At 44.3% G+C, this 12,195-nt stretch overlaps 1 protein-coding gene across 3 annotated transcripts in view; it reads left to right on the plus strand.

Annotated features, from left to right (window-relative positions):
* AGBL1 (AGBL carboxypeptidase 1) overlaps positions 1-12,195 on the plus strand; it is a 342,670-nt gene that overhangs the window by 15,925 nt on the left and 314,550 nt on the right. For all 3 annotated transcript variants that reach the window (XM_088063318.1, XM_088063317.1, XM_014251368.2), the window contains exons 2-5: positions 1,899-1,962; positions 3,274-3,420; positions 3,978-4,109; positions 6,451-6,544. In XM_088063318.1, the coding sequence (XP_087919444.1) occupies positions 1,899-1,962; positions 3,274-3,420; positions 3,978-4,109; positions 6,451-6,544 (437 nt within the window). The remainder of the gene's footprint in view (positions 1-1,898; positions 1,963-3,273; positions 3,421-3,977; positions 4,110-6,450; positions 6,545-12,195) is intronic.

Here is a 12,195-nt window from a genome sequence, read left to right on the forward strand (position 1 = left end):
TAAACCATCAAACATCTCACTCAATAAAAATAACTAATGTGTTTATTTTTTACCAGAGCTGGGTAAGAAATTTACATTAAAGAAATTACTCTATTCATCTTTTTTAGATCAGGCACAAGTTGCGATTTTCTCATTTGTACTTACTGTTCAAAAAGATTTACTGAATATTTTTTATGAATGAATATGTTGGCAATCCATCCACAAAGGGTTTGTTATGTGTATTAATTTAAACAATCGATGCTAATGGATTTCAATGTCCAAATATCTTTGATGACTTTGAAAACCTGAAGAAAAATTGGAGATGTTTCTTTTCAAGAGGCAAGTTGTCATCTAGCAAGACAATAGCAACTTTCGGTTTGTTTTTTTAGGTGTTGTCTTGCTATTATAAATGGGAGCTGTGCTCTTCTGCAGAAGTCTGTATTATTCAGTGGTGCCACTAAAGTTAGTGGAAAATATGTTAGAATTTGTAATGGGACTGGGGTTTTATCTCCTGTTTCAGCCAACTCCTTCCTTTGTGTGCAGAAGGAAGGGGAGCAATGAGGCACCAACACAGAATTTTAGTGTTAAAATATCAAGAGTGAACATTCAGGTAGAATATTTGGCTATATCACCCAGATTTAATTTTCACATTTTAAAGGTTGATCTTTCATGTTCCCTCAAGTTCTTTGTTTGCCTGAGTCCCTGGATAAAGTGCATGGAAAGTCAGAGGATATCTTATGTCATCACTATTTGTGTTAATGGCTTAGGAACCCACAATCCAATCAGTTAAAATAAACAACCCAGTGTAATAGGAGCATAAATCAATGAAGACTTCATTACTGAAACCTTAATGTGCAATCCATCCACCTACAGAGGAAAGGGATACTGAGAGGCAGCAAAACAAAACCAGAGGACAGTCTGATTTAGGCAATCCTGAGATTTAAAAAGCTGTTTAGAACAGTAAGTCTTCCTGGAGTCAGTGAATTTGATGGATACTTATCATGCTGGACAACCTGCCCATGACTATTGAGTCCCTATGGTAAAAAATGCCAAGAAACTCTTGGGAAGAGAGCTCTGAATGTTCTTTGTTTAGCCTGGGAGACTTGAGCCAGTTCAAATGAGCAAAGACATGAATTAGGAAGATTAACATAGGACTAAAATTATATATCTTACCCAAGAGTACTGCTTCTCAGAAGTGCTCTGACCCTGCTGCAGACTTGCCTCACTGTGTGGTCCCTTGAGCCAGTGGCACAAATCTGGGTTCCTCTAAGGTGAGGGTGGCAATACGTGGTGAATTGAGTTACTGGATTTCATTAAAGCCACGTGCTCTGTTTGTCTTGGCTCTGAAAGGAGCAGTAATCCTATCACACCAAGCCTTTTGATTTCAACATGGATCATAAAAGGGCTGAACTTTTATGTTCAGTGCTGAGATCTCTGCTTGTTGGGTTAATAACAAATAGAAGGAGCAGGCTCTCTCTCTGGGTATGGGCCAGCTCTGAGGTGGGGATGAGACAGGCACTTTGCCTGTGGATTTTAGGTAAGAGCAAAAGCAAGTTGAGCCTTGAGAAAGCCATCAGTGCTCACAGACCACCTCATATTTAACATTTCTGTGTGATACAGAATTTTGTCAACTTTGGGATAGGCAGATCAAACCAAAAAATGAGAGCTTTAGTTTGGAATTTGGATGTAAGTTCTACAGAAATGCTACCGTGTATAAAATACTGTGTAGTATATGTTAGAGGCTTTTAAAATGTGTCATCAATATGTTTCCACATATTCACTGTCCAGATGGCACAAAAATTCTCAGTATCCAAACAAGGATCTCAGTGCCTCTGTACTGCATGGTGCACTGCAGCTCTGTGCAGCACAAAGTGTCCTGTTCTAAACTGATCTGTAAATTTGGTGTGTTTCCATTCCAGAGCTCCTGTGACAAGGATGTCATCCTGAACATTCTCAGTGTCCTCACTGACTTGCTGTCTTTGGGTAAGGAAGCAAAGATTTGGGGCAATGGGTGTGGGCTAGGGCAAAAAGGGGGTCCTCAGGTAAGTAAAGGAATTCATACTTGCATTCAAACTTGACCAGGTGTTTGCAAGGTGAAAAAAATATGAATTGTACCTATAGATCAGCAGTCCTTACTCCTGTGTTTGGAAAACAGAGCTTATTCAGTGTGCTAAAGAAAATTAAAAAAAGAGACTCAGAGAAAGCTTAATTTTTTTTTTTATTTTAAGTTTCCAGGATGCCCATGGGTTGAAAAGTGTTTCATAATCCCTGGCAGTCAACCACAGAAATGTTCACCAGTGCCACTGGACAGAGGACTGTGAGACAGGGAAAGGAACCTGACTTTCCAGAGCCCAGGGACCCTCTAATGCAGAGGGTTCAGCCTCTCTCCAAAAGGCACTTCAACCTTGGGGCTGCAGGGAGTTGATACTGCTTTATGTGCTAGAAAATAAGTGTATTAGCAAAAGAACTGAAAAAAAAATATTCAAATTCCTTTTCCTTTCTGCTCCACCACAAAAATATCATCTACTAGATAATTCCCAACCCAACTAAGCTGACAGACTGTGGGGGCTATATGGGTGAGTGCTGGATCCTCCTGGGTCCCCCACTCCTGGAAGCCCCACCAGAGACATCACCTGTCCATCTGGACATGTCTTTTGGAGCCCTGCAGGCCTGTTCCTCAGCTGGCTGCAAGGGTGGTCTCCATGGAGAATAGGGGGTCCTGTTCTCCCCAGGAACTGAACGAGCAACATGCCCCAACCACAGAGCCTGGATCAGTGTTTGTTAACACGGTAAGGCTCCCAGGGTTAGAGTGCGATTTCTTTGGAGACCTACATTTATTTGAAAGCTGTCCCCAAGGCTTCCCTAGGATTCCTTTTCATTTGGCAGAAGCCCAGTGCAGCTTTAGTTCTTTCCTTGTTTAATTTCCAGTATCTAAGAAAAGATCACTGAGCCTTTTGCTGCTTTGAAACCTGTTGGTGTCTCTGCTTATTCCTCTCTGCCACATTTCAACGCACAGTGAAAAGCTTCTGCAGCACGTGGGTTTGGAGAGACAACAACTGTGGTGATAACAGGCAGCAGAGCACATAGCTCCACCATGCAGCCACCATCCATGTCTCCAGGCTGGGGACACCAGAGATTCAGGGCCAGTTCTGCAAATGCTCGTGTGTCCACGGCACTCAAATATTGCCCGAAGGCCATGGAAGCTCCGTGTGCTCCTTCCAGGCTGAGGGCTTGTCACAGCTGTGGCTCAGGGAAGGGATGCTCTGAGCAGTCTCTCCTCTCTCTCTTCCCCAGGCACTGGACGGAGAATTCACTACGTGGTCAGCAAGGGGGGCAGTGAGGCTTTGCTGCAGGCGCTGGCCACGGCCGCCCGGACAGAGCCACCCGACCATGACATCCTCCTGCCCCTGCTGCGGCTGCTGGCCAGGGTGGGCCAGAGAGGTACTGCTGAGGGCTGGGGGGCTGCTGGAGGGGGGACAGAAATAAGGATGACCTCATGGTGGCCTTCCAGTAGCTAAAGGGGACAGACATTTTAGTAGGGCCTGTTGACACGTGACAAGGAGTAATGGTTTGAAATTGAAAAGAGGATTGGTTTAGATAAGATGTAAGGAAGAAATATTTCACGGTAAGGACGGTAAGGGACTGGCATGGGCTGCCCAGAGAGGTGGTGGATGCCCCATCCCTGGAAACATTCAGGGTCAGGTTGGAGAGGGCTCTGAGCAACATTGTCTGGTGCAACTCATGGTGAGGGGTTTGGACTAGGTGGCCTTTGAAGGTCTTTTTTAATACAGACTATTCTGTGTTTCATATATGGTGACTCAAAGTAAACCCCATGTTTTTCTGTTTTCAGTGAGATTAATATTGATTTAACTCATTGATACATTTGAATGCCTTTCTTATAAGATTTTGAGTTACAAGGCTTAATAAAAACATGTTTAGCAGCACTGCTGCAATGATCTGACCTTTGCAATAGTTTAATTCTCATTTGCTTTTCACAGATAGGAAGTTTGGCCTTAAAGTGCAGAAGGCAGAAGCCACAGATATAATACTGAGCTTGACAAGAAGAGACCTGGGCCACCACCTGCACCTCACCCACTGCCTCTGGGTCCTGCGGGTTTGTGCTTCTAATGGTGAGTGCCAGCATTTTCCTCTTTTCTTCCATGTGACAGCCACCAGGGTTCTTTTTTAGCCATTTTAATGCAAAGAAACATCATTCCTGGTAGGGTTAGTGCCTGCATGCACTATTAATATACAGAAAAGCACAAAAGCTGGAACAACCTTAGAAAAAGGTGCTCCTCAAGGGGCCTATGCAGCCTTTACAGTGCATTTCATCTGCGAGCTATGGAAATAAAAGTGCTGTAGTGAAAAAATATTCATGGCAAAGATCTCCTATTCTAGAATATAGACAGTCAATTCCTTTTCTCTGAGACTTGAGTACCTTAAGTTCCTATACAGTTCCCATTACCATAACAGCCAAATGTCTCACTGTTGTTGATTGTATTGGTCCTCAGAGCAGCTCCATGAAGGTGGAGAAGCAGAGGGAGAGAGAAATCTGTTACTTATTTGAGGTCCCCCAGGAAGCAGATATTAGATCCTGGTCTTCTGACTACTATCCCCTCAGATGTGCACTCTCCCAGCTTTTCTTGCTTGGCAATGCCCTCATGTTAAATGATTCAAGCAATGGGATTTCCAGTATTCTCTCTGGGATCATTACAGATTCATACAGGCTTTCCGTGCTATAAAGCACTGAGCTCGTCAGCACAAATTTCCCTTTGCTCACTCTAACCCTTTCCTCTCCTTGCCTACATCCCTCACCCAGCAGATAACTCTTGATGGCCATGCTGTCTGCAGTCTGCTATGTGCATCCTGAGATTTAGCTCTCCTGGCACCCAGCCCTACAGGTCCCTTCTGCCTGGGCAGGAGCTGGCTTCATGCTTTGGGCTTCCTCAGGCAAGCAGCCAGGCCTCAACACTCAACCCCTCTCCCCGTGATAGGCGGCATTTGAAAGTCTGAGTGTGGCTGAAAATGCAGCCGAAGCCAGAAGATGAAATGTGCCATTATTTGGGTTTCACAGCTGTGCAGTGACCCTGTGCTGCCTCTCACCCAAAATGATGATCTGCCCATTTCCCTGCTCCCTGATTCAGTGCACCTGCACTCAGTCCAGCTGCTGTTTCTGCAGAGGTTTTAGGATGCACACGGCAGCCTGAACGCCTTTCTGTTAATGTCAGACCCCTGAACCCCAGCTCTGCACCTCTGCTGGAGCAACTCTGTTACTTTCCAGGTATCTCCAGCACTCTCCATTAATAACTTTGACTTTGTGGGTTCTGTGGCCCAGCTGGGAGGCTGTAGGGGAAATTAGGTGAAAATCTGTGGGGATGTGATATCAAACTAGGGGATTATATGTTCCCAACCTTAAAAATTATCGAGTGTAACTTAAGGGAAGCAGAGCCATAAAAACTCTTGAGAGTAAAGATGAGTCCTGGTCTCACTTCATGCCCCACTCTGGGTTGCTCCTTTCACTGCCACCAGATGTTTGTGGCTGTTCACATCCTGCTCTGGAGCAGGATGAGTTTGAGCAGCCTTGTCCACCACCCTGTCTCTAATGAATTGCCAGCCAGTGTGAATGTAGCTGGCAGGCCTTGCAAGACTTTCCATCACAGGACAGCTTGGCAGGGACACAGTAGGACAGCAGGAGATGATGGGCCCTCTGGCAGCTCTCTGATGACCACTGGGAGATATCTACAAAACAGCCAAAACCCAGCAGTGGGCAGGCAGCCAGGGCTCCTTCTGGCTGCTGTTGATTACTGATCCTTTCACCTTGGTTGCTTCCATTTAATATTTCAGGGCTGTATTTGTTCCTTCATTACACACAGATATCCTGTCTCATAGTGACGAGGTCTGGTTAAACACCTAGGTTATGCATTAGGTATTGAAAATGATTGCAAAAGCTGTCTATAAAAGTTCCTAGTGTGTTAAAAAGTGAAGGATTAAATGGAAAATTTGCCTAGAGAAATTAAACTGCATTCAGAAGCCCCCCAAACCCACTTCCACTCTGCTGAATAATAGCACAGAAAGAAAATTGCCCTGTAAGCCCCTATGAAATGAAGTGTCCTCATTGAGTTGCATGTAGGAAATGTGGGATGAAATTGAGCTCTGTCATTTTTTTCTGGGAGAAAACCCTGTTTAATTATGGTTTGTTCTCTGGAGAGTACAATGTCTACAGGAACAGGGGCTTTGGGGAAATTGGGAAAGAGCTGCAGGACTGTTTTTGCACCTGATTTTGGCTCAGATTGTGTCCACAGACAGCTCTGTGCTTCACTTTCTGTGTTTGTAAGGGGACCTGTGGAGTCCAGATGGGAGCCCAGAGAGCTCATAGCCCCAGGGGCAGCTACTCTTCCCCACATCTCTTCTAAGCAGTGATTGCCAGCTGCCTGCTTCAGAGCTGACTGCTTTTTCCTTTTATTGCCATAGTTACCACGGGAACTATGCTTGGCATCAATGGAGCCATGGAGCTGCTTTTCAAAGTCATCACTCCCTACAGCAAGAGACACGTCAGGACGGTCAGGTAGGCAGTAGCCCCAAGGGAACTCGTCTTTCCAGGACAGCAAGAAATAAAATTTTGGTTCCACTTGAAGAGGCAAAGAAATCAGAAATGTATGCAGTTTCCACTCACTTTAAATCTGCAGGGTTTTTTAAGAGGCAGAAATAGTTCCCCGAAGGACACGTTAATGCTGTGATTCATCATATGATTCATGCTGGTGGCCCTTTATTTGTAGTGTGCCCTAGAGAGCGATGGCAGTTTGATTGCAAGGTACCCTCCTTCATTTCCCAGCCACAACTGGGTTTTGAGAAGCATGTACTGGTAGCAGACAAGCCACTCCTGCCTCCCACTCAGCAAGAATCTCCTGCCACCACCAGCCTGGGGGCAGGTGAAGTGAAATTGTGGCAGTGCTGCCTCATCCTCCATTTGCAGAGTCATGACCTGGTCATCATGATATTTTTGAAGTATGACAGTTCTTACTAGTATTAATCTGTGTCTGCTTTTAAGCCCATCCCACATATTTCAAATAGTTATTTTCTGAAGACAGCAAGTTCATTTTATATCGTCATCTTACCGCTGAATGTTAGTCCCCAAGTTGTCTGTTCTGACCATTTCCTCAAATGACTTTCAAGGCAAATTTTATAAGAGCATAACACGTATCTCTGGCTTGCTCTTTAAAAGCAGGACGAAGAATTTCCTACTGTGAGCTGTGCCCACACAATCTTGTTTGCTTAAATGTCTCAGAACCATGCAGTTCTCCTGCTGGGACATGCAGTGGCTTCTGGGGCACAGTCCCTACTTGCTCAGGCACTTGTCAGCAAGGACATGGCAGCATTCAGCCAGTTCTGCATGTTCCTGGCATGGGTGAGGTCCATGGCTGGTGATGACTGGGGAAGCAGCTTCAGGAAGAGCATGAGGTGAGAAGGATGGACAGACATGGCACAGCAGTTTGGCCACGGTTAGCTTAGCTGTGGTTGAAGTGGGGGCCAGTCACCCTGGATGCATTAAATAATGTCCACCCTGCTGTTACCATCAAAGACCTAGACCAGTTCTCTCAATATCATGAGTTACACAATAACTGGGAAGGAATTTCAATTAATTTCCACCTGCCACCAGTGCTGAAGCTGCACATCAACACACAATACTGCTGTTTGCCAAGTGTAGCTTTCTTCCAGTTCCTCTGCCTTCTTGTCTGGCAATACACAATTTTTGGACAGTTTACTTTTCTAAATAAGATACTGAGGGGACCCAGCAGATGCACAACTTCCTGCAGCTGCCTTGTGAATGGGAGCCAACTCACTTTTACCTGTGCTTTTGGCTTTCTAGCTCAGTGCCAAGTACCCGGTACGGCTTCACAGCTTCAGTTCTCTTGTAGACAAAGAACCTGAGATTCCTCCACATGGGGATACCAGGATGTTTCCTACACAGACATTTGGATATTACCCAACTCAAAGAATATTACCACTAAGATATTATTCCTAGGATATTTGAGCATTCTTCAACACTCCCCTCAGGCCTCATGTGATAAAGATTTAGGCAGTCTGGAGAACAGCTTTATGTATGGCAGGGTTGGGTTAGACCCAGAGCTGGACTTGGCTTCTGAGGCAACCAGAAGTGATTGATGCTCAATCAAGCCCATGCTTAGCTAAGTAAATTCCACTAAATTCCCTATTTTCCTTCCTGTGGAAGTGCTGGCTGTATTTAGATCAGTGTTCTGCTTCTGTGATAGGCCAGGATCTGTGTGTGATGGGACTTGGGCCTGTACCAGTTTTCTGTTAAGCAGTGGGACTGGCTAGGCAGTTAAGTTAAGGCTTTTAAAATGAATTTTGTGCAAAAGTGCTTTATTTTCCATTGACTTTTTTCCATAGGGGGAATGGAAACCTTGATATCTGTCACACCTCTCTAGCCTGGCTTCTTGCTGAGATACACTGGGAGATGCAGGGAGTGTTGCTGTAAATGCAGTCTGTAAAGTGCTCTAAAATATTCACTTCTAAGGGAAACAACCAGAGAAACATGCTGCTTTTGATTTCAATGATTCCACATTGTCAATATGCAACATTTAGTTTTTATTTCCTTTTGTTTGGCGTACAAGGATTGTTTTGAATTCTTCTGTGGACATTTTTTTTCCATTTGGAACACAAACACCAGAAAAGCAAACTCAAAATTGCCCTCACTAAAGCCCATTTTATAATAAATATAAATATATAAATATAAAAAGATAAATAAGCCTTTTTATTTATTACAGAAAAGCTTGCACTTATTTTTCATTTGAAAAAATGTCAAATGAAATGTCTTGTGCATTATTTTTTATCTACCTGAGCTTTCTCACTGCTAGTTCAGTTTCATAATTTTCTTTTTATTTCCTAAAATATTTGTGCTCTTCTTAAAACATATTTTTCATGAATGTGCAAATGGCGCATACAATGTTTTCTGGCACCCAGCTGGCAGGAAAAGGTGATTTGGCTCCCACCTGCTCTTGGTCTGATGAACAAGAACCATAAATCAGCTCAAGCCTGATGGCCACTCTGCTGGCCTGCCCAGGGCTCAGAGCTGTGCCTTTTGTTTCATAGCTAGGGGCAGCTGAGAAGCTCAGTGGCACAGTGGAGACAGCTGGTTTTACACCAGGAGAACCACACCACCCTGTTTTTGTTTTGAAACACAATTGCAACCCATTAAAAGATACTAGTTTCTTGTTAGTTGGTGGAGGTTTTGTTTGTCTGTAGTTCACTTGGAAGTGCTGCTTTCATTGTGGGAAGTGGTTTTAGGAGATATTGTTGGCAAGAATTTGGGTCTTGAGTCCAGAGGAGTAGACTGTAGAGTGGGTCACAGACCTTCTCTCCCAGCACCAACAAATGCTTGGAATAGCTGCAGTCTGAAAGCCCTAAGCATCTTTGCAGTTCATCAGAAAGTGGAGGTAGGTACATGTGGGGAGAATGTCCTTCTGTGATTTGAGTTGGTCTAGCTAAAAATTTGTGAGGTGACTGGGGCACGGAGCTTATGGATGGGTTTTCTGAGCTAGGGAGAAAGGATAAAATGTGCTTTGTCTAGCTCAGCATGTGCTCCCAGATATCTGACACTGGTGCAGCTCTTCCCAAAGTGGCTGTGGCTATGCTGAAATTGGGGATGTGGTAGTTTGGTGTGGTTCTTGGTCACAAAAACCTCTGCTCCTTTCTGGCGACCCGTATGGAAGCTGTAGCGAGCATCAGCCTCTAACCTGTCTACACAGGAAAACTCCAACGTTGTCCCAGAAATCCTTTCACCCTTACTTTGTACTTGCTCTTGATACCTTCTCTCCACCTCATAACTATGTGCCACCATGGTTTGCCTTTTTGCTGGGAGGGAACAGCCGGCAACTGTGGGAGCTGAGATTACCCTGGCTCTCTCATCAGCTGCCAGGAATGCAGCACTGAAAAGGCACCACCACTTCTCTGGTGGGCACACCCGTGTTCCCCTGTCCTGGGCAGCAGCAGGGCCAAGGTCACTTTAAGAATCTGCCCTGGAGAGTGCCCTGTGAGAGCTATTTATTTAGCCCGCTAAGATGTGGAAACAAGATACATAGTTCTATTTATTTTTCCCAGTGGCGAAGCTCTGGGGTATTTAGAAATAGTCTCCCCATGCTCCAATTGACCTTCTCTGGGTATGTGCCAAGTAGCTCTGATTCCCCTGAGACTGTGACTCATGGGCTTTATTGGCTTTAGTTAGGCATTTGAGGTCTTCAGCTTGCTGGTGCCATGACTGTGGATCTCTCCAGAAGTGTCCATATCTGAGGTAAATGCTGCATGGGAAAAACACAGAACTCTCTGAGGTGTAGGGAACCTTGAGTTAACCACTGTGAAATCCAAGAGAGTCAGAGACTTAAGGCTGTCTTGCCCATCTCTCTTGATGCTGTGCTGCAGAGAAGGTTTTCTGATACCTCTTACAGGGACAGTTTAAAATAAAGCCAGATGATGTTCTGCTTTTCTCAGCTCGGTTTATGTCAGTAGCTGGGATATCTGATATGTGTGTGTGTGGGATGCTCAAATCTTCACTCCATCAACACCTTCTCTAATGTAGCATCTCCGATGCCTCACACAGTGCAATGATCACTGCTCTTTTCACCTTTCATCCTTATTATTCCCTGTATGTTCCACAGCTTCTACCCCCTCCTACTTTACAGTGTCCCTTTCAACACTGTTGCTTGTTTTCCCAACTTGTTCTGAGGAGTGTTTGCGTGTGTTGTGGAGTGTGACAATGGAAGATGTTTGCTCTCTAGTCAGGCAGGCGCTGGTTTCTTCTGCATGGCTGTCCAGGTTGTCAGACACCAGCTATCCTCACCAGTGGCTTTGGAGGCTCTGAGTTACATGTTGTGCAGGCTCTTCTCGTGTTGAAGACAGAGTATAAAAGAGGGTGAAAACAAAACACTCAGAATTTATTCTCCTTTCATAAGAGGAAGACCTGTGCTTTAGAAAATGGCAAACGGTGGGGTGACTGGCGCATTGGTTGTTCCCTTCATTCTGTTCTCCTTTTCTGCTGTTAAAAGGTTGGTGCACAGTTTGATTAAAGCAATTTGGAGAGTCTTTTAAAATGCCTTTGTTTTTCAAACCTCTGTGAGCACATCTATTTATCATACTGAGCAGAGCTGGCTCATAGTAAGTGTTCATGTAAACCTCGTATGAAAGATTACAACAAGAGCAAGTATTCATCAGAAATAAAAACTCTTTCTGTGGGTAATCAGAATACTTGGCTTTTTACATTGGGCTATTCCAGTAAAGTTTGACTACTTAATTAAAAGTGGAAAGTGAATAAAAAAAGGTCTGGGAATGGCGCCAAATTAATTCACTAGAAAATGTGATATGCAGAAATTATCTGCCTTTGCTCATGTCCAGCATTACCCACTTCTGACATTTGATCACAATTCTTCTTATGTTTGGTGCTTATTGGATAGTCCCAGTGCCTCAAATGCTTGCTGCTAATCTCCCTTTTCATTAAAGGGACGAAATCCTCCCATGTAACTCTATTTCACCTGAGGTGGATATCTGGATTCCTCACATACTGAAGAGAAAAAGAAGCAAGTTCTCTTCACCTCTGGTAAATATTTGCCTCTAGAAACCTGGGGTCTTGAAAATGTTTATTTCTCTCTGTGCAGTGGAGGATGAGACTGCAGTAGGAAAACTGCAAGTGGCATAATGGGCATTCAAAGCTGGGTCAAGTAGAAGGTTGCTGAAAGAGATTTATAAAGTGGAGTCAGATCTATCTGGTGCCAGGGCTCAAAACCCAGGAGGAGTGAGAATACCACAGGTGTCTTTTCTTTGCTGATAAGTGCTCAGGGGTGATTTGAGGTGGGGGGGATTCATGAGCCTGAAACATGCAGGAATATTGATGGCACTGTTGCCATGGCCATGAAGTGATTCCTGTATCACGTACTTCTGTCATAGTGGGAGCTGTGGAGATTTTTACTCACTACAGGAAGCAGAGCTCATGCAAGTGGAAAGAGAAATGCTGAGGTGATCAGGACAGCACATCTAAAGCTAAAAGCCATATTTAATCAGATATTGTGTCAGATTGACCAAGGAGAATATGAAGACCCTGGAAATGCTGCAGACATAAGTTGAGGCTGTACATAGCCCCAAATTAAGCTTTGAATATAAGATTGTCTATTACTCTGCTTTTTTATAAAACCTGTTTTGTTTGCATAC

Source organism: Pseudopodoces humilis, chromosome 16 (assembly GCF_049639895.1).
Source record: "Pseudopodoces humilis isolate 2021_Gansu_Grassland_sample_001 chromosome 16, ASM4963989v1, whole genome shotgun sequence".
NCBI lineage: Eukaryota > Metazoa > Chordata > Aves > Passeriformes > Paridae > Pseudopodoces > Pseudopodoces humilis.